At 43.7% G+C, this 21,890-nt stretch overlaps 1 protein-coding gene and 1 pseudogene across 2 annotated transcripts in view; one reads left to right on the top strand and one right to left on the bottom strand.

The window, feature by feature from the left end:
- Positions 1–21,890, bottom strand: part of FRAS1 (Fraser extracellular matrix complex subunit 1) — a 534,238-nt gene that overhangs the window by 255,032 nt on the left and 257,316 nt on the right. For both annotated transcript variants that reach the window (XM_070372561.1, XM_070372562.1), the window contains 3 exons: positions 14,316–14,459; positions 2,582–2,722; positions 639–779 (listed from right to left, as the gene is read on the bottom strand). In XM_070372561.1, the coding sequence (XP_070228662.1) occupies positions 639–779; positions 2,582–2,722; positions 14,316–14,459 (426 nt within the window). The remainder of the gene's footprint in view (positions 1–638; positions 780–2,581; positions 2,723–14,315; positions 14,460–21,890) is intronic.
- Positions 7,339–8,370, top strand: LOC102280553 (heterogeneous nuclear ribonucleoprotein H3 pseudogene; annotated as a pseudogene).

The raw sequence follows: 21,890 nt of genomic DNA, 5'->3' as shown, positions 1-21,890 counted from the left end.
CCGAGAGCCTTTCCAGCAAATAGCTATGGAAGATTTTCCGTTTTACTCAGCCCAGAGGCATTGCTGGTAACTCTCAGTTTGCTCAGCAGCATCATTAACAAAAAGAAGTTCTTCAGGGAAAAACAAAATGAAGACTAAGAAAAACATTAGTAATGCTCAGAGGATTCAAAAGAGAGGAAAGAAGAACTGGGTTCATTTTAAGGCACAGGAAAGGGAATAACACACCCCTCAAGGATGACCAGAAAGACGGTGGCCCATTGAGTGTTATGACAAATATTCAAATGTGATTTTTCAGATTCTCCCTTTGATAATGAAAAAAAAAAAAAAGCTAATAATACAGGCATAACCACATGGGATACACTAGAAGAAGAGCTGCCCCACAAAGTAACTTATCTCTATGTCCTTGTGATGGGAAAGTTTATCAGGAGTGATGATAAGGGACTTCTCTGGTAATCCAGGGGTTAAGAATCCACTTTCCAATGCAGAGGATGGGAGTTAAATCCCTGGTCCTGGAACTTAAATTGCACACACCCTGGGGCAACTAAGTCCCAATGCCACAACTACTGAGCCCGCAAGCCTGAATGCTGCAACGAGTCCCAGCAGAGCAAATAAATAAATGATGATGACACCAACAATACCTTTGCAGACACCATGGTCAGGGTAGAAGCCCTCTCCACAGTTGGGCAGACAGTGGCCTTGGCGCAGGGCCTGGGGGTGGATGCAGGCGGTGCAGTGAGCGGCCGTGGGTCCTGAGCAGCTGGCACATGAGTTGTGACAAACTGAGGGAGAAAGGAATACAATGGGACCAGGGTAACTAGAGAGTCCACTTCTTGGCCGGCCTCCTCATGTGCAAAGATGCCCGCTTTTCTATCCTCAATCCCCCTCACGTGTTGCACCAAATCAAGGGGCATACGTGTTCGGAGGTGGTTATGTTACCAGCACCGCTCACGCTGCAACTCTGCCCATCTTTCATCCACGTTCTATTATTTATTAGCTACCCTTTATTTGGGCTTCCCAGGTTGCACAGGGGTTAAGGGGATGCAGTCCAGGAGATGCAAGAGACCTGGGTTCAATCCCTGGGTTGGGAAGATCCCCTGGAGGAGGAAGTGGCAACCCATTCCAGGATTCTTGCCTGAAAAACTCCATGGACAGAGGAGCCTGGTGGGCTACAGTAGACGGGGTCACAAAGAGTTGGCCATGACTGAGTAACTCAACACAAATCCTTTATTTAGTGTTTGTATTGTGTTTTATATATATTGCCACTTTTAATCTTCATAGCAATGTTAATGCAGTAGGAAGTATTAACCTCATTTTACAGATGAGAAAACCAAGGTCATGGAAAGTTAAAAAATTTACTAAAGATCACAAAGCTAGTTAGTAGCAGAGCTGGAATTTAGCCCGAGGTCTATCTGAACCTAAGACTCCCCAGGTGAATAGGGAAGAGGAGAAAGTTCATGGATCTGGGTGTTGGGACCCCTGGCATTTTTGAAGGGCCTGTCCCCTAGCTTATGCCCTTAGCAAAGACTGGGTCTCTCCAGGCCTAGTTTCCTTGACATATGCATGGTGAGACATTGGGTTCAATGGTCTTTTAACACACTTACAGTTGGACATTCTAGGAGTCTAAGTAAAAATTATGTTAAAGGATTTGACCACTACATATGGCAGCGTCAGGCATGCCTCTCTCCTGCTTTGGTCCTGGCTAGTAACAACGGGACACTCTGACTCCAAGAGGCAGATGGCACCACGCTGTTCTAATTAACAGGAGTGAACCCTGGAAGAAGGTTCTGGGGGACCATGGTCAGGAGCTGGGAGAGGGGAGTGTGGAGACAGGAGGAGATCGCTGGGGACAGAATACTGAGGTCAAGAGATAAAGAGTGGATGAGTAAAGAGGCTGACAAACAAACAGGAGGCTGATGATTCAAGGTGGTAGGACGGGTCTAAATATCCTGCCCAAACAGACGCTAGAAGTGGAAGTAAGAATACACATGCTTGTTTCAGAGAAGAAGGGCCATCAGGGTGTCTGAGGCAGCAGTAAATTCCCATCTCAAACGGGAATGTTTCCTAGTTTAAGATGTATAAGTCTGAAAAAAAATACTATATAAAGAGCACATAAAACCAAATTTTTGATAGATACACACTTTAGCTTTACAAGCTATCAAACTTGGTTTGCTTTTTTATTTTCCTGGTGTGCTATAGTTGCCAACATATGTGTTTACAAATGCCATCTAAAGAATGATGCTCTCCTACCTACAGCCTGAGTGAGTAATGGTTGACAAGTACACAAGTACACACAAGGACTGTGTGAAGACTTTAGAGGTTTTCTTGGCATTTCAAAATGATCCCATGATCTTTAATGATGATTGGTATGTGTAAGCCCCTTATTTAATCACATTACTCCCCCAGCATCCACCCATATTTCCCACCCTCATAACAGATATATTTTCCTTTTAATTTGCCATTTACTTACCATGCACACAAACTTCCAAGTGAGCAACATACAGCACTGCGTGTAATCAAACATGTGTTAATTACTTTTTTGGTGATGACGAGGATGATGGTAACAGTTACCCATGTAACTTACCTTTACATCTCCCAGTGGCATCAGCATAGTACCCACCAGGGCATTCAGAAATGCATTTCCCATCATGCAACATGGTCTTCTCCACACAGGTAAGACATCTGGGACTACTAGGGCCACAACTCTTACAGGATTGATCACAAGCTAAAGGGAAAGAAAACCCATCAGAGAAAATCAATAATGAACAAAGGGAGCAAAGGAAGTCTGTTCTTTCAACGTCCACAGTTGGCATCAACATAGTAATCACATTTCTGGCTGCTCAGCTGAGGTCTGTTTCCTTGATTCAAAATGTTCTGTATTCACAGTTGAAGGAGAACTCAATAAGTATTCACTGAACTAAGCATAACAAATATTCTGAGGCTCACCTACCAGTGTGTCCAATTTAATATGGGATTTAAAGTCAAAACGGCTTTGGCAGTAGGGTTCCCAGATTTAACAAATAAAATACCAGATGCTCAGTTAAATTTGAATTTCAAGATAAATAAAAAATAAGTTTTTAGTTTAAGTTTGTCCAAAATAGTTCATCCTATATTTCATCTGACAACCCTAGTTGGAGAGAGAATTCAGAGTTCTACTAAGCAAGGCCATGCTATAAAACTTCAGTTCAAATTGCTGAGTTTCATACAGTCTTCTAAAATCTACTCGTTCACTTATTCATTCAGTGAGCCCTGAACACATTTCTTAAACTGTGTCAAGTACTGTGCCAGGTAGTAGAGACACAAAATCCAAATCAATTTGGTCTCAGCTTTAAGGAACTTGTTAAGTCTACCAGAGGGAAATAAACATATACAATATTAGGAATACTAAATGTATTGCTCAGATTAGTCTGCATAAGCATCATAAAAATTTCAACAAAATGTGTGTGGGGTAAGAAGTATGAAAGGTGAGGAAAGGATTCATGGAAGAAATGACACTTGAGCGCTGTCTTAGATATCAAGTCAAAGCATGCCAAGATGATGGGAATATACTCTCAGCTGAAGCAGCGAAGCAAGTATAGGCCTAGAACCTGGGAAAGCCATGAACTGCAGGACACCAGGCTTTCCTGTCCTTCACCATCTCCTGGAGTTTGCTCAGGGAAAGGCTTGGAAACAGCAGTTCTGTTTTTTTGGCCAGAAAAGTGGGAAGGGCCAGATTACAGAAACCTGTCTACCAGACTCCATAGTCTAGATGCTCATCTTAGGAAAGCTTTCAGGAGCTTCTCTCTACACAATTTTTGGGTTTCCCTGGTGGCTCAGAAGGTAAGAATCTGCCTGCAATGCAGATTAGGTTCGACTGGGTTGGGAAGAGCCCCTGGAGGAGGACAACCCACTCTAGTATTCTTGCCTAGAGAATCTCATGGACAGAGAAGCCTGGCAGGCTACTATCCATGGGGTCACAAAAAGGCGGACAAGACTGAGTGACTAACACTGTCACACTCACTACAATTTTTAGCGTAGTAAAAATATGGCTATGTTTGTGTTTAAGCAAGATCACTTTGGCTTCAGCTGGGAGGCAGTTTGGAGGGATGAGGAGGAGACTAAGGGACCCAGTTGGTAAATTGTGGAAATGCTTGGGAAACAAGACGACTGGGAGCTGCGTCAAGTCTGAATGAGGTGATAAATTTAAGAGCTGTGTAGGTGGAAGTGTCTCAGATGGCTGCCATGGGCCTAGTACAGGGAATGAGTGATGCTACTCGAGGAACCAAAAAAAAGAGTAGGTGTGGGGGTTCATCTGGGACACGTGCAGTCCAGTAAACAGCCTGACTGACAGTTCTGAGACTCAGGGGAGGGCCCTGGGGGTCATCACATACAGGTGTGGTTGTTGAAATCAGAAACAAGTTGATTTATTCAGTAAAGGGATTTCCCAGGCGGCACTTGGAGAAGGAAATGGCAACCCACTGCAGTATTCTTACCTAGAGAATCCTGTGGACAGAGGAGCTCGGTGGGCTGCTGTCCATGGGGTCGCACAGAGTCGGACACGGCTGAAGCAATTTAGCATGCGTGCATGCATTGGAGAAGGAAATGGCAACCCACTCCAGTATTCTTGCCTGGAGAATCCCAGGGGCAGAGGAGCCTGGTGGGCTGCTGTCTATGGGGTTGCACAGAGTGGGACACGACTGAAAACTTAGCAGCACCAGCAGCAGGTGGCACTAGTGGTAAATCCACCTGCCAATGCAGAAGACTTAAGACACACAGGTTCGATCCCTGGGTGGGAAAGATCCCCTGGAGAAGGGTACCGCAAGCCACTCCAGTATTCTTGCCTGGAGGGCTACAGTCCACGGACATGACAGAATTGGACATGACTGAAGCGACTTAGCACGCAAACATGCATAAGAAGATGTATTATTTCTCCAACACTGTAAAAGCCCAAGGCAAATACGGATGCCAGGAGAGGTTTTTAAAAAGAGAAGAGTTTTAATAATTGCTGAAAGCATATCTAGGAGAAAGAAGGGAGATATATTCAAAAGTACAGATGGAGAGATTAGCCTTGAACAGAACAAACTCCTTTGCTGAACAGAAAACAAAGTTGAGGGTAAATGCAGTAGCAGGTAAGTCTATGACTCAAACACACTCATGGCTAAATTCTTTAAAAACAAGCCAAACACACTTCTTCTCACTATCAGAGAACCGATGATTCAGGAAGAGAGAACTACTGAGAGATTTATTCTGTTTGTTCTCTTAATCTACCTACACCATCCTAACTTCCTGAAAAACATTTAAAGAACTTGAGGAAAAATATGGCAATTGATGTTGTCAAATAAAGGATAAAAGGAAAGATATACCCATTTGAATGCAGAGTTCCAAAGAATAGCAAGGAGAGATAAGAATGCCTTCCTCAGTGATCAATGCAAAGAAAGAGAGGAAAACAATAAAATGGGAAACACTAGAGGTCTCTTCAAGAAAATTAGAGATACCAAGGGAACATTTCATGCAAAGATAGGCTCAATAAAGGGCAGAAATGGTATGGACCTAACAGAAGCAGAAGATATTAAGAAGAGGTGGCAAGAATACACAAAAGAACTATACAAAAAAGATCTTCACGACCCAGATAATCATAATGGTATGATCACTCACCTAGAGCCAGACTTCCTAGAATGTGAGGTCAATTGGGCCTTGGGAAGCATCACTACGAACAAAGGTAGTGGAGGTGAAGGAATTCCAGTTGAGCTATTTCAAATCCTGAAGGATGATGCTGTGAAAGTGCTGCACTCAATATGCCAGCAAATTTGGAAAACTCAGCAGTGGCCACAGGCCTGGAAAAGGTCAGTTTTCATTCCAATCCCAAAGAAAGGCAATGCTAAAGAATGCTCAAACGACCACACAATTGCACTCATCTCACACACTAGTAAAGTAATGCTCAACATTCTCCAAGCCAGGCTTCAGCAATATGTGAACCGTGAACTTCCTGATGTTCAAGCTGGTTTTAGAAAAGGCAGAGGAACCAGAGATCAAATTGCCAACATCCGCTGGATCATGGAAAAAGCAAGAGAGTTCCAGAAAAACATCTATTTCTGCTTTATTGACTATGCCAAAGACTTTGGCTGTGTGGATCACTATAAACTGTGGAAAATTCTGAAAGAGATGGGAATACCAGACCACCTGACCTGCCTCTTGAGACCTGTATACAGGTCAAGAAGCAACAGTTAGAACTGGACATGGAACAACAGACTGGTTCTAAATAGGAAAAGGAGTACGTCAAGGCTGTATTTTGTCACCCTTCTTATTTAACTTCTATGCAGAGTACATCATGAGAAACGCTGGGCTGGAAGAAGTACAAGCTGGAATCAAGATTGCCAGGAGAAATATCAATAACCTCAGATATGCAGATGACACCACTCTTATGGCAGAAAGTGAAGAGGAACTAAAAAGCCTCTTGATGAAAGTGACAGTGGAGAGTGAAAAAGTTGGCTTAAAGCTCAACATTCAGAAAACGAAGATCATGGCATCCGGTCCCATCACTTCATGAGAAATAGATGGGGAAACAGTGGAAACAGGGGCTGACTTTATATTTTGCGGCTCCAAAATCACTACAGATGGTGACTGCAGCCATGAAATTAAAAGACGCTTACTCCTTGGAAGGAAAGTTATGACCAACCTAGATAGTATATTGAAAAGCAGAGATATTACTTTGCCAACAAAGGTCCATCTAGTCAAGGCTATGGTTTTTCCAGTAGTCGTGTGTGGATGTGAGAGTTGGACAGTGAAGAAAGCTGAGCACTGAAGAATTGATGCTTTTGAACTGTGGTGTTGGAGAAGACTCTTGAGAGTCCCTTGGACTGCAAGGAGATCCAACCAGTCCATTCTAAAGGAGATCAGTCCTGGGTGTTCTTTGGAAGGACTGATGCTGAAGCTCCAGTACTTTGGCCACCTGATACAAGGAGTTGACTCATTGGAAAAGACTCTGATGCTGGGAGGGATTGGGGGCAGGAGGAGAAGGGGATGACAGAGGATGAGATGGTTGGATGGCATCACCGACTCGATGGACATGAGTTTGAGTGAACTCCTGGAGTTGGTGATGGACAGAAAGGCCTGGCGTGCTGTGATTCATGGGGTCACAAAGAGTTAGACACGACTGAGCGACTGAACTGAACTGAAAGTTCATGAATACTTAACAAAAGTGAAAAGGGTGTGGTTGCCACTGCTGGAGATAGCTGGAAGAACCATTGTGAGAGCAGTACATGAGGTGGACAACCTCTCCCTCCTCACAACCAGATTCCATGGGCACTGGAGTCAGCGCTACTGTTACCCAACAGGGCATTTGAAGTACAAGGGGCATTTAAACCAAACAGTATTGAGATGGATTGGCTTGTGAAACATAATGGCCCAAACGATACTAGTGATGGACAGTACAACTTCGTGGACTGCCATCTGATTGCGGCAAAGAGGAAATAGTTCTTTCAGGGGTTGGAAATCGTGCCAAATGGAATAACTCTGACGATGGACTACCATGGGAGAAGCACAGGGGAGGCCTTCATGCCTTTGCTTCAAAGAAAATAGCAGAAAATGCACTCGGGAAACACAAGGAAAGAATGAGGCCCAGGGCTATTGAGAACCTCAGAAGTAGCAGCAAGGAAATCAAAGGATTTTATGATCCACCAAGAAGTTTGCTGGGCCAACAACCAGGACCACACGATAGACCAATAGGAGGAAGAGGAAATTATTATGGAGCTGGGCATGGAAGCATGTATGACAGAATTCGATGAGAAGATGATGGGTATGATGGTGATTATGGAGGTTTTGATGACTATGGTGGCCACAGTGTTTATGGCTACGGAAATGATGCCTTTGATGACAGCATGAGCGATGGAAGAGGTATGGGAGGACATGGCTATCGGGGAGTTGGTGATACAAGTTCAGGTTTTCATGGTAGTCATTTTGTACATATGAGAGGACCACCTTTTCAGGCAACTGGAGATGACATTGCTAATTTCTTCTCACCACTAAATTCAATCCAAATGCATACTGATATTAGAACTGATGGCAGGGCAACAGGAGAAGATGTAGAGTTTGTGACATATGAAGATGCAGTAGCTACCATGTCCAAAGAGAAGAATAACACACAACATCAATACATTGAACTCTTCTTGAATCAAATTCATGGAAGGCGGCTCAGGAATGGGAGGTTACGGCAGAGATGGAATGGATAATCAAAGAGCCCACAGATCAGCTGTAAGGATGGGAATGGGGAACAATTACAGTGGAGGATACGGTACTCCTGATGGCTTGAGTTGTTCTGGCCTGGGTGGTGGAGGCAGTAGCAGTTACTATGGGCAAGGTGGCATGAGTGGAAGTGGATGGCATGGGATATACTAAAAACATAACCACGGATATAAAAGTCCTGCCAACATCATCTGGTCTACTAGACTTTCTTATAGATTTTCTTTCTTTTATATTTTAAGAATTCTCTAGGCCAGAATACTGGAATGGGTAGCCTTTCCCTTCTCTAGGGCATCTTCCCAACCCAAGGATTGAACCCAGGTCTCCCACTTGCAGGTGGATTCTCTACCAGCTGAGCCATTATGTCTACTTTTTAAAGATGTAAGACACAAATCCATGTCTTGAGAGTCTTACCATTGGATTTTGCATCTGATGTTTGGAGTTTTAGAGCCATTGCATTAAAAAATAATTATATGCGGCAAAGAAAAAGGTACTTTTTACTTTTAATCCCTTTAATCAATATGGCTTTTTTCCAAACTGGCTAATGGATCAAAATAAAACCTGTTGATGTGAATTCAGTTATTAAACTTGCTACTTGATTTTTCTAGAAATGTTATTAATGTAATAAATATCAAGGTGGGAGATAAGTAAAAAGGAAAGAAAGGGATAATTTGCCCAGACACTGAGACATATTGCAAAGCAATAGAAATTAAGGAATAAAACAAACAATGTGACAGTGGTATAGGAATAGAAATTTAGACTATGAAATACCTCAGAGACAGACCTGTGTGCATAGGAAAATTTAATATCCAATAAAGATCAATGGAGAAAGTTAGATTGAATGCTGGGAAACTGGATCATGAAACGGAGAAAAATCAAACTGCATCTCACAGAAGTGGACTCTAGATGGATGAGCCTACATAAAGTTAAAACTGAAATTAATAGAATTTCTTCTATTAATTGTAGTGTAATTTCTTTGTGAACTTGAACAGGGTAGGTCTTTATCTTAAAATTTCAAAAGCAAAAAGTTAAAGTAAAAAATGATGAATTACATATTTTTGTTCAATGAAGGGCACCACATTAAAGGTTAAAAAGCAACAAAATGGGAAAATGTTTGTATATTTAAGAACTGGCAGAGTTAGTATCACAAAGTGCAAAGAATTCCGTTACATCAACAACGAAAAGGAAGTAAGGCCAGTGAAACAATGGGAAAGACACATTAAAAACAGTTTATCAAAGAGGAAACACAAAAGTCCAAAAGGAGTTGAAGATAATCTCAAACTCATTAATAATCAGAAATAAGCAAATTAAAACATAATGCCCCTGTATACGTATTGATAAGGAAAAAACCTGAAGTTTGATAATGTCAAGTCATGGCCAGAATGTGGAGATGAGACAGCTTGGGTGTATAGATGCTGGTGAGCTACCTGGCACTACTTAGTCCCATAAAGAAAATGCAGAGTCAACACATAAAGAATAAATTAAAATTAAAAAAAGAAACCAGTAATTCTGTTCTGGGGTTATCCATCAATCCCATGAAACCTTCCCCACACCCGTCAGGCTCATTGAAGGATATGTTGGAGGTTGCTCACTGGTGTTCCCTAGTGATGGCATGCAGATGGACAGATGTAGGGAGTCTGCCCCTGGGAGAGTGGGAATGCAGACCAGGAAGAACCACGCAGCAGTGAGAAGCAAACGCCTAGATGCTATAACAACCTGGGTGAATCTGAAAGACATACTGCTGAGTGCAAAAAGGACAACATGAACTCTGTAAACTGGTATAAACTCTATACCATGGTATCATTTAAGAAAAATATACATATACGTATAGAGAATAGCACTTCAACATGTACATTGCCATATGTAAAATAGATGAGTAGTGCAAGTTGGATGCATTAAGCAGGGCACCCAAAGCCGGTGCTCTGGGACAACCCAGAGGGATGGAATGGGGAGGGAGGTAGGAGGGGGCTTCAGGATGAGGGAGGCACATGTATACCGGTAGCCGATTCATGTTGATGTATGGCAAGAACCATCACAATATTGTAATTATTTGCCAAATAAAACAAATTAATTTAAAAAACATGGTATCATTTAAGAAAAATATACATGTACTCACTGAAAACAAAACTCATTTTACATGAGCCCATAAAAACGAAAGGATAAAAAATTTAAAATAGTTGCCCAGGTAAGGAAGGGAAATCAGTATAAAAGGAAGGAAGGAAAGAGAAGAAAAAGAGAGGCGGAAGGAAGAGAAAATGTTTAACAGAAACCTCTGACTTTGCTTTGATTTATGTGTTAGCCAGAGCCAGAAAAACCCTTCATAACAGCACAGGTACTTACATGACTAAACAATGAGGAGGTTTTGTCCTTCGAATTTCCCACCCTTTATACCTAATATTTGTAAAACTCAAAGCATGTACCACAGACAAACTTGGTTGTTGTAAATTCTTTCAGCCATTGCAAAGCACCATTTATAACAGGTTGTGCTGGATTTTTCTCAGCACTCAACTTGAGATTTCTACAGATATGGGTTGCTTGGGTTATAAATTATTAAACCAACACCAGCTGGGCTTTATCTCAAATAGCACTAATCTGAATTGAAAGTAAGTCAGCTTATCACCATCAGACGTCTTAATTAACATTCCGATAGCAATCAGTGACTCGGTTCACCGTTGCTTTAGAAAATATTTATACAATCCTTTCTGAAGGCATTTGACACAGACTTGGAGAACTCGAACAATTTTATGAAGAGCGTAAACTCCAGTTTTGTCCATCAAAAGGGCCATTGGTCAATGCCAACGGCATCACAAAGTCTTGTATCTGCTAAGCACACGGCAGGCATTCACTAATTAACCAATGGTCAGTTGGCCAATGGTTGGCTGACTAATGTCAGCACTGGTCCATCCTTGTGTTTGGAAGTTCTCTTTCTGCTTTGTTTCAAAATGTATACAGATAGCATTTCAGATGTATACTTTCTCCCGAAGCCACCTGTTCAGCAGTCTTCTTTTAAATTCTTCCAGTCTGCAAGGAGGTCTGGTTTTCTTCACTCAACCTCTTAGCCCAAGTAGACTCCCACCCCTCACTGCCTCAGGCTCACACTAACTGGGTATCACTCCTTTTACTTACACACATCCCTAGCAAAAGTTGCTTTCTCAATCCAGATAACATCATCTCGGTAGCAGGTCTGTGTCACTGCTCCCGACAGTGACAGCAGCCAGCTTCCTCGGGGAATCAAAAGGGTAGATGCCTCCAGGCCTTTGAATTAGTGCAAATTTGACATCTGCCGACCTTAGGAGAATACATCTGGCTTAATTGAGCAGGGAAGTGATGCTGGCAGAAAAAGATTAAAATGCTCAGGGTAATGGCAGCCTGTTTTTCTTTCCTCGTTCTCTCCTGAATCCACACTAAAGCCACCTGTGACTTGTCCAAATCGAGTGAGGTTTCTCACACCAGAGATACTGATGGATCCTTGCATGGCTTTAAGCAAGCAGCTGCCAAGAGCTATCTCTCTTCTCTGAGACAAGTGCATTTGTCAAGTCTCAGAGATCATCTCATGTGTGCTGTTGCCCTGCTCAGTAAACAAAATGAGCATAATAACTTGAGAAAGTTTTATGGGCTGCACATTTTTTTTTAATTTAGTGGACTTAGTTATTTAAAAAAATGCATGAGACAGGGTGCTCAGGGTCGGTGCACTGGGATGACCCTGAGGGATGGGATGGGTTAGGGAGGTGGAAGGGGGATTCAGGATGGGGAACACATGTACATCCATGGCTGATTCATGTCAATGTATGGCAAAAACCACTACAATATTGTAAAGTAATTAGCCTCCAATGAAAATAAATAAATTATTTTTTTTTAATGTCATCTGACTTTTCAATATTGACCATCACAATAAATTTGATTCAAACCTTTCATTCACCATCAGGTGCTCACCCTGTGGACCAGCCACAGGGATAGCTGGCTGATCTAAAGACTGATAGAGATGCAAGAGATGCAAGTTTGATCCCTGGGTCGAGAAGATCCCCTGAAGAAGGGAATGGCAACCCACTCAAGTATTTTTGCCTGGAGAATCCCCATGGACAGAGAAGCCTGGTGGGCTCTAGTCCATAGGGTCACAAAGAGTCAGATATGACTGAGTATGCATGTACACAAGCACAGGAAGACAAGGAAGAAGGAGGACAAGAGGGTCAAGGGAAAGGAGAAGGATAGGGAACAGGAAATGAGCAGAGGTGCATAAAGAGGGATCATGTTATAGCAGCACCAGAGCAATTATTAGGCAGTTAAGGTCTAAACTCAGAAGACTCAGCATGAATCCCAACTCTGCCCCTCATTAGCTCTGTGACCTTAGGCAAGTTTCTTAGTCTCTCTGCTTCTTCATCTGAGAACAGAGGATGACGATAACTACCTCAGAAAATTGCTGTGAGGATTAAACACTAAACACAAAGCACTTATTCTGTACCAGGCACTGTGTTAAATGCCTCACCTACATTAATTCAGTCTTGCATGGCCTTCTGAGTTAGGTGTGTGCTGCTGTAACAAATGACCACAGACGTGGCTTAAAGCAACACACATTTATTATCATACAGCTTAAGAGATCAGAAGTCCTAAAATCAAAGCATTAGCAGGACTGCATTACTCCTGGAAGCTCTGGGTGGAAGAATCTATTTCTTTGTTTATTCCTTGTCTCTTTCCAGGTTCTATAGGCTGCCTGCATGCTCATGGTCCCTTCCCAGCATTGCTCCCAAAGTCTGCTTCTGTTTCTGGTCTCCTTTTCTGATGCTGATCCTCCTGCCTCCCTATTAGGACCCTTGTGATTACACTGGCTTATTCAGATAATCCAGGGTAACCACCCCGACCTCAAGATCCTTACCTTAATCATACCTGCTGCTGCAAAGTCACTTCAGTCGTGTGCAACTCTGTGCGACCCCAGAGATGGCAGCCCACCAGGCTCCCCCGTCCCTGGGATTCTCCAGGCAAGAACAGGGGAATGGGTTGCCCTTTCCTTCTCTAATGCATGAAAGTGAAAAGTGAAAGTGAAGTCACTCAATCGTGTCCGACTCTTAGCGACCCCATGGACTGCAGCCTACCAGGCTCCTCCGTCCATGGGATTTTCCAGGCAAGAGTACTGGAGTGGGTTGCCATTGTCTTCTCCTTAATCATACCTACAAAGTCCCTTTTGCCACCTGAGGCAGAATATTCACACATGCTACTGATTAGGACAGGGGCATCTTTGAGGAGCCATTCTGTCTCCCACAGAAAGGACTATTGTCAGCATTTAACAAATGGGAAATTGACATAGGAAGAGATTAAGTAACTTGTCCCAGGTCATGCTTTTTCTCCCAACATGTTCCTGCCTCTCAATGGGTTAATGTTTAGCACATGGGACAGTGCTCTGCACAAGGAGCATGAAGTTGGGTTAACTCTTATTGTCTGAAGTTGTCTTGAAGGTTGAATAGACAATAACTGCCTCAGTTTCAATTCAAGGGCACCAACATCAAAAGCAGGGTGGCCCTTGGCTGGCCTGGGAGTCCCAAGGAGTGCCTTGATCCCCACGCATATACAGAAGCTGGGCTCCTCTCCCTCCAGCTATGGGTCTGAAGCAAGCGGCCTGAGCCTCGTGGTCCTCATATGCATGTAGGACAAGGTTACAGAGAGCATCCAACCTAACAAGCAGTTGGGGGACAAAGGTATTCAAGGGAATTCTCACTGGGAAAAAACATGTTCCACAAACTACTAAAACACCGCCAATTCTAGCGTGCTACATGTGTGCTCAGTCATGTCTGACTCTTTGCGACTCCATGGTCTGTAGCCCTCCAAGCTCCTCAGCCCATGGGATTTCCCAGGCAAGAATACTGGAGTGGGTTGACATTTCTTTCTCCAGGGGATCTTCCCAACAAAGGGACTGAACCTGCATCTCCTGCATTGGCAGGCAGATTCTCTACCACCAAGCCACCTGGGAAGCCCCATTGGGAAACCAAACTTAGCATCATTTTCATATTTATTCAGTAGAAGAAGCGATGGTTTTTGGTGCTATGATTTGAATGAAACAAGGGATGCTGGAAGAGCTAAAACCGCTTTGGCCTGCAAAGCGGGGCACTTACCACTGCAGGTCCCCTGCTTGTTGTAAAACCCATTGCCACAGCTGCTCTCACAGCCACCCTCTCTCAGCACGTGGAGGGAGTCTCTGCAGGCCAGGCAGTGCTTCTCTGTGGGACCCCAGCAGGCGGCACAGGACTCATGGCAGGCTGCAGGAAGAACCCAGAGTAGAAAAGACTGACTGCAATTTTTCTTTCAAAGGCTTTAGAATTTATAAGGAGGATGTTGGAACCTTCAGTCCTAAACCACTAGGCACATATGTGCACTGCAGGAGAAAAGAACCACCCCCCCACCAAAAAATAAAAGAAAAACATTTCCCGTTGGCCACAGGCATAACTTCCGTAAATTATTGCTAGGAGAACTGGAACAGGAAACCAGAGGCTTTTGAATAATGGGAATCACAGGGAATGGAATCATAATTTTCTAGACAAATACGGTCTGTCTAGTGAAATTAGAAAGCCCTCCATCACCTTGCCTTCGAAACCACACAACAAAGTGTCAAACTAGATAATTGCACTCAACCTCCAACATGTTGAGCATCTGCTTATGAGGGATGCCATGCACTCTTCAGAGTCCCTTGGACTGCAAGGAGATCCAACCAGTCCATTCTAAAGGAGATCAGTCCTGGGTGTTCACTGGAAGGACTGATGTTGAGGCTGAAACTCCAATATTTTGGCCACCTGATGCGAAGAGCTGACTCATTTGAAAAGACCCTGATGCTGGGAAAGATTGAGGGTGGGAGGAGAAGGGAACGACAGAGGATGAGATGGTTGAATGACATCAACGACTTGATAGACATGAGTTTGGGTGGACTCTGGGAGTTGGTGATGGACAGGGAGACCTGGCATGCTGTGGTTCATGGGGTCACAAGAATTCAGACACGATGGAGTGACTGAACTGATTCTGATGCCCTCTTACCCTTGAATAGACTTTGAAAGATCCAGTACTGTTTGACTTCTGTTGCTCCTTCCTGCCCTTTCCATCTCTCCCCAACCCCAACTGTCCCACCCTTGTCTTCCCTCACAACTCTTACAGCTCAGCCTCTGGTTTCCCCATAGCATCTGCTCTAAACTGGTATCTTGAGGACTCATGAAGCCTGCCTTTCCCTTATACCTTAGATTTTTAACTATATGTTGTTTCTAGACCAGAGTTATTCCTTTAAGGTATGACCATCTCCTCCTTTTCCAGCATTTGATTGTTTTATTACTATTCATTCTTGTTCTTCATCTTACGTCTATAAAGAGAGGTCTATTCTGAATGACTGAATATATTCAGAGTTGGCACACTGTCTGTAGGGCTAACATCATCCATCCTTCTGTTAGTGTGTGGGCTGTGTGCTTAGTTTCATCCGACTCTTTGCAACCCCATAAACTGTAGCCCGCCAGGTTCCTCTGTCCATGGGGATTTTCCAGGCAAGAATACTGGAATGGATTGCCATGTCCTCCTCCAGGGGATCTTCCCAACCCAGGGATCGAACCCAGATCTCCTGCATTACATGTGGATTCTTTACCATCTGAGCCACGAGGAAGCCCAAGTATACTGGACTGGTTAGCCTATCCCTTCTTCAAGGGATCTTCCTGACCCAGGGATCGAACTGGGGTCTCCTGCACTGCAGGTGGATTCTTTACCGACTGAGCTACCAGGAAAGCCCCTGTTAGTGTATCCTGATTTTCAAAATGTTTTCTTTACAATGGAGCACAACCTATTTTTCAGAGATATTCATTCTGACCAGAATTGGCAGAGAGAATGCTTTTGCTAGTCACAGGTGACTTGGGAGCTATACCTAAGTAACTTAATTAGGCGTCCCTTTGGAATCAGAAGAAAGGAGGCCTACGTGGCAAATCTCAAGACCTAGTCCTCTCAGTTCTAAAGTGCAAAGAAAGGCTTTAATTTCAGACAACTTTTCTCTCCAACAGACTCAGCTGCTGCTGCTGCTAAGTCGCTTCAGTCGTGTCCGACTCTGTGCGACCCCATAGACGGCAGCCTACCAGGCTCCCCCATCCCTGGGATTCTCCAGGCAAGAACACTGGAGTGGGTTGCCATTGCCTTCTCCAATGCATGAAAGTGAAAAGTGAAAGTGAAGTCGCTCAGTCGTGTCCGACTCTTCGGGACCCCATGGACTGCAGCCTACCAGGCTCCTCTGTCCATGGGATTTTCCAAGCAAGAGTACTGGAGTGGGGTGCCATTGCCTTCTCTGTGATCAACTATACTCTAATATAAAATTAAAAGTTAAAAAAAAAAAAAAAATAACAGTAGTGGGAGTGCAAGGGACTGACAGAAGGAAGATCTGAAGAATGAGACGTGGCCAGCCATGGAGAGAGCCAGAGAGCAGCAGCAACAAAGGAAAAGGGAAGGAGCTTGGGGGTTCAAGGAACTGGAGGCTCCTCTTGTGACTGGACCTGGTGGACATCTCAGGGTACAGTGGGGAATAAAGGGTACAGTGGGGAATAGAGGGCACGGTGACCTGATTCATGGCTGGAGGGGTAGGCAGAAGCCCTATCAAACTTGATCTCAGAGACCATGGAAAGAAATTAGGATTTTTAGCCTAACTGTGATATGAGTCAAGAATGGGCTTAAATAGGATAGACACAAGCCCTGCTTGAGATGTTTAAAAGTTCTCTTTGGATGTCATGAAGAGGGGGCTTAAGGACTTGCATGCTGCAGGTAGATGAGCATGGAGCTGACTGTTCTGGTCCAGGTAAGAGATGAAAGTGGCAGGTGGAAAGCAAAGCCAGACAAAGTTTACTTACTTGTCGTCTGGCTTTCTCACTAGGGAGCTCCCTCACCATAAGGTCCATAGGGGCAGAGTCCATACTCTTTTGTCACCTCGGTTGAGCACACTGCTTGGTACTCTACAAACTCCTCTTATACTTGCCACCTTATTTACAAATGGTGCATGAAAACGCTGCTTGTGTTGAGATAAGCCACTGACGCTACTTAAAACCAAATACGTGGATGCAAAGATCCCAGGAGCAAATTCTACCCTGAATGCACATGAAAATTTTCATTCATTTATCCAACTACTCTCAACAGCTGATTGCAGTCACTATCTGAAGTGTCTATCAATGTTAAGGGCTTCTGTCTTACTGAGGAAATGGAGTTGATTCAAAGCTGTTACCCAAACAAACAAACAAAAATCCAACTGCATTTCTAAGAAGGCATGCTACGCTAATCTATCAATGTTCAACAGAAGCACCTACCACATGCAAGGTGAAGGACTAATCTGGAGGGCCTTCCCAGCTGCCACAGGTAGGCCAGCGCACCAGGGACTAAGTCCCCAGGGCATGACAGGGAGTGAGGTGAAAAAGACAACAGGGGTCAGATCACGAGTGTCAGGCAGGCAGAGGTAAAGGACCTTGGATATCATCCCCTTAAAAGTTTTAATCAGGGCAGAGGAATTGATCAGTTTTGCTTTTTAGAGTATGAACTTTGCAGTGGGGAGAGGAGAAGGTGATTAACTCAAGACATCTTTAAGGAATGAAATCATCCTTGTCCCAGAAGTGAGGAGGAGATGTGAAATGAAAGAGCATTTCCCAGTTGTTTCAGGGACTGTCTGATGGCAGTGCATTATATCAGCTGCACTGGCAGTTGAAACATTACAAATACTTCCAACCTGTTTGGTAAATGGTACCCTCCCTGATACTCTGTCTTCAGCCCTGGGGACACTGCAGACACCATATCCAACGATGAAAGGTCTGACATAGGAGAGGGTCTTGGGTCTCTGCTCCTTCTGACCAGTCTCATCTTTGCCATACTGCTTGTTAAATATTTTTAATATTACCCCCCATGCTGCCAGTGAGGACAGGGGTCAAAAGATGAGCAGGATGGAGGCCCTGGACTTAGGGATGGCACTCAGCCCTGTCACACACTGAGACCTACCTAACCTTTCACCCTGCCTGCTGTTACCTCCCTCCACCATACCAGCCCTATGGAGCAGAGACCCTAAGAAGACCATGTGATGATCAAGGGTCTGGATGCCCCACACCACACAGGACTGACCCAGCCAGCAATGCCTCTGGCTCCTTCCACGGTCCCTGAATATAATCCTGCATACATCTGAGAGGCGTCCTAAAGTGTTACTATGTCTATGACGCTTTGCTGAACTTGTCCAGACAAAGCCAGTTACTCCTTCCTCTAGGTTCCTGCAGCCCTTTGTACATGCCTCTCCTGCTACTTACCGACTGTGCATGCATGCTAAGCCGCTTCAGTCTGACTCTTAGCAACCCTATGGACTATAGCCCACCAGGCTCCTCTGTCCATGGAACTCTACAGCAAGAACACTGGAGTGTGCAGCCATGCCCTCCTCCAGGGCAATCTTCTGGACCCAGGGATTGAACCCGCCCCTCTTACATCTCCTGCATTGGCAGATAGGTTCTTTACTGAATCACTACCTGGGAAGCTCATGCTGGATCTATCTACATTTAGAGCCAAATGTGATGCTGGACTTTCTCTTTTTTCCCATCTCAAAAAAAAAAAAAAGGCATGTTCCACAGCCAGGCAGGACAGCAGAAGGGATTTTTATTTTAACACAGGACTATGCTGAGCTGTCATTTCTTTCCCCCCCTTTTTTTTTGAGTTGTCATTTCTCATAATGACATACTCCCACTGTGTTTTGCAATTGATTTCTAATTTCTAACACTGAACATATGCTACTGCAGATAATCTCTCCTAGCAGGCTTATTTTACATGGAGCTTTTATTTCATTTGGGTTATTATGAAAAATAAAAGGTCAGTCCCTGACTTTTCACCATAATTTCTCTTAGTGATACATGTTCAGCTCACCCAGCGTTTGAAGTGTATACTGTGATGATAAATTAAAACAGAGGACGAATAAGAGAAAGCCATCATCTTATCTCACGTGCAGAAGATAATTTATTTTGGAAAGCCCCTGACTCTTTCAGAGAATAACAAGACATGTGTTAGCTTGCCGAGCAATTCCTTTCAAAATGAAAGGGAGTGAAATACTCTTCTTTTTGGCAACTCTCTATTGAAACCCTACTCTAAAAATAACAAACTTCTTTTCATATTTGATAATTTTGAAATAGAAAGTTGTAAAAAAAAAATTCAACCTGTGCTACTCAAAGAATAAAATGCAGCCCTTTCCCAAGGAAATGTTAAAATACCTCCTAGGGACCACTTCTTGTTTTCCAGGAAGCCTTTAAAAGACCCCAGGTAGTGGACACAGATCCTGTTCCCTCAGCCTTCAAGTTTAAACTGCCCCCCAGGAAAAAGAAGGAATCTTGGATTCTCACCATTCCATGGAATTCTGGAATGTCTCCCATCCATAACCAGAAAATAAGCACGCTTGGTTAGTGGCCCTTTTAAAGTCATCAGTGAGGGTGTAGTTTGGATTTCCAAATTGCCAAGAAGTTTTCACTCTCAACTACATGAAGCAGCCTAAACTCCAGGCATAAGCAAGACACCATACACAAGGTAAAGTCCTTCATCCTGGTCCTTATCCACATTGTGGCCACTGCTAACTATCTTTCACGACTCACACATGACTAGGAAGGACCTGCCAAGTTTTAAAGTTTATCAGGAGGCAGTGAGTAAATTTCTAGTAAGACACTCTTGTTGGATGAAAAAAATTTTCCCATCTTAAACTCAACTTCACTGGCCCTTGCTCTCCTCATCTGTAAAGTGGGAATAATAATATTTGTTGTACTTAACTCAAGGGGATACGGCAAGATGATGTACATGAGAAAGCAGAGGACACTGAATGCGATCCTATGAGTGGCTCACCCTATGGGATCGAACAAATCTCATTTCATCTGGTGCCCAAAGCAAAGTAATTATAAAGGGAGCAAATTAAAATGTAACACAAGGCAGAAAGGGTAAGGATGAAAAAGACTATGGGAAAGGACAGTTCACTTAGAAAGGGAGCGAAAAGAAATAACAGAGCCCACAGGGATTCCTCCAGCAGTTACATAAAGGAGCTGCAGTCTTGCCCAGAGGCTGCCTACTGTAGAGTTCTTTCCTTGTAATTGCTACAAAATATTAACAAAAACCCTTTGGAAACTGATTGAGAACAGCTCTGTGATGCTCACAGTGAAGCCCAGATGCTGGGCAAACTGCGCTCTCTTCCTCCATCACAGCCACACGTGAGGCCAAGGCTACTAGTCTAAGAAGAACGGACAACAGACGCCAGACAAATCTAAAAGGAGGGTGTCCTCTGAGTCACTACCATTCGTGATCCTTTTACTTCCACCTGCTTCTGGCCCCTACCAAGTGGTCTCTGCCCTCGGCCTTCCTCCCTGTACCACCAGAAGCTTTAACACCTGACGTTGCAATGCCTGGTCTCCATGTGTTCTGAAGACCCATATGTACTTGAGGGAGTTCATAATAGAAAAATAAAAACAAATGAAAACATCTTCACTCTCTCAAATAGGCGGAGATGTGAAAACGACCAGGAGAGCAGCAACTAGATGCAAAGGATTGGATGTACACACAGAAACATGTATGCATCTTAGAAACAGGGGTCAGTGAGGGAAACAAAGTCATCCATGGCAACAAAGGTGCCAGTCTAGGGTGTGTGCTCAGTTGCCTCTGACTCATTGCGAACCCATGGACTGTAGCCCGCCAGGCTCCTCTTTCCATGGGATTTTCCAGGCAAGAATACTTGAGTGGGTTGCCATTTCCTAATGAAGGGGATCTTCCTGACCCAGGGGTCAAATCTGTATCTCCTGCAGGAAGATTCTCTACCACTGAGCCACGGGGAAGCCCCTACCACTCTGGGGAAGAATGGAGATAATCGAGGAGGTTGTGCTTATGCTGGGAATGGGAGTGTGTGGGAAATCTCTTTCCTTTCCTTTTAATTGTGTGGTGAACCTAAAATGGCTCTAAGAATTTCTAAAGTCTTTAAAATTTAAGAAAAAAAGGAAAAGAATGAAATATCCTTCTGTTAATATGTATGACAAACCTAGACAGCGTATTAAAAAGCAGGGGCATTACTTTGCTGAAAAAGGACCGTCTAGTCAAAGCTATGGTTTTTCCAGTAGTCATATATGGCTGTCAGAGTTGGACTATAAAGAAAGCTGAGTGCTGAAGAATTGATGCTTTTGAACTGTGGTGTTAGAGAAGACTCTTGAGAGTCCCTTGGACTGCAAGGAGATCCAACCAGTCCATCCTAAAATAAATTAGTCCTGAATATTCATTGGAAGGACTAATGCTGAAGCTGAAACTCTAATCCTTTGGTCACCTGATGTGAATAGTCAACTCATTGGAAAAGACCCTGATGCTGGGAAAGATTGAGGGCAGGAGGAGAAGGGGGCAACAGAGGATGAGATGGTTGGATGGCATCACAGACTCAATGGACATGAGTTATAGTGAATTCCCGGAGATAGTCAAGGACAGGGAAGACTAGCGTGCTGTAGTCCACGGGTTGCAAAGAGTCGGACAGGACATAGCAACTGAACAACAACAACATGTATGAATATTTAAAATATGTGCATACAAAACAGTAAGAGTGCATGCATACAACAAATCCACATTAAATCACATTAGAATAGTTAAGTGGGGAAGGGAAGTGGGGACAGGTAATGGGAAGAAAAGGAATAAACAGGAAGATAGATAAGGAGGAG

The sequence above is a fragment of the Bos mutus genome, chromosome 6, assembly GCF_027580195.1.
Source record: "Bos mutus isolate GX-2022 chromosome 6, NWIPB_WYAK_1.1, whole genome shotgun sequence".
Classification (NCBI taxonomy): Eukaryota; Metazoa; Chordata; class Mammalia; order Artiodactyla; family Bovidae; genus Bos; species Bos mutus.
The sequence above is the reverse complement of the archived record's forward strand: the minus strand, read 5'-3'. Positions and strand labels throughout refer to the sequence as shown.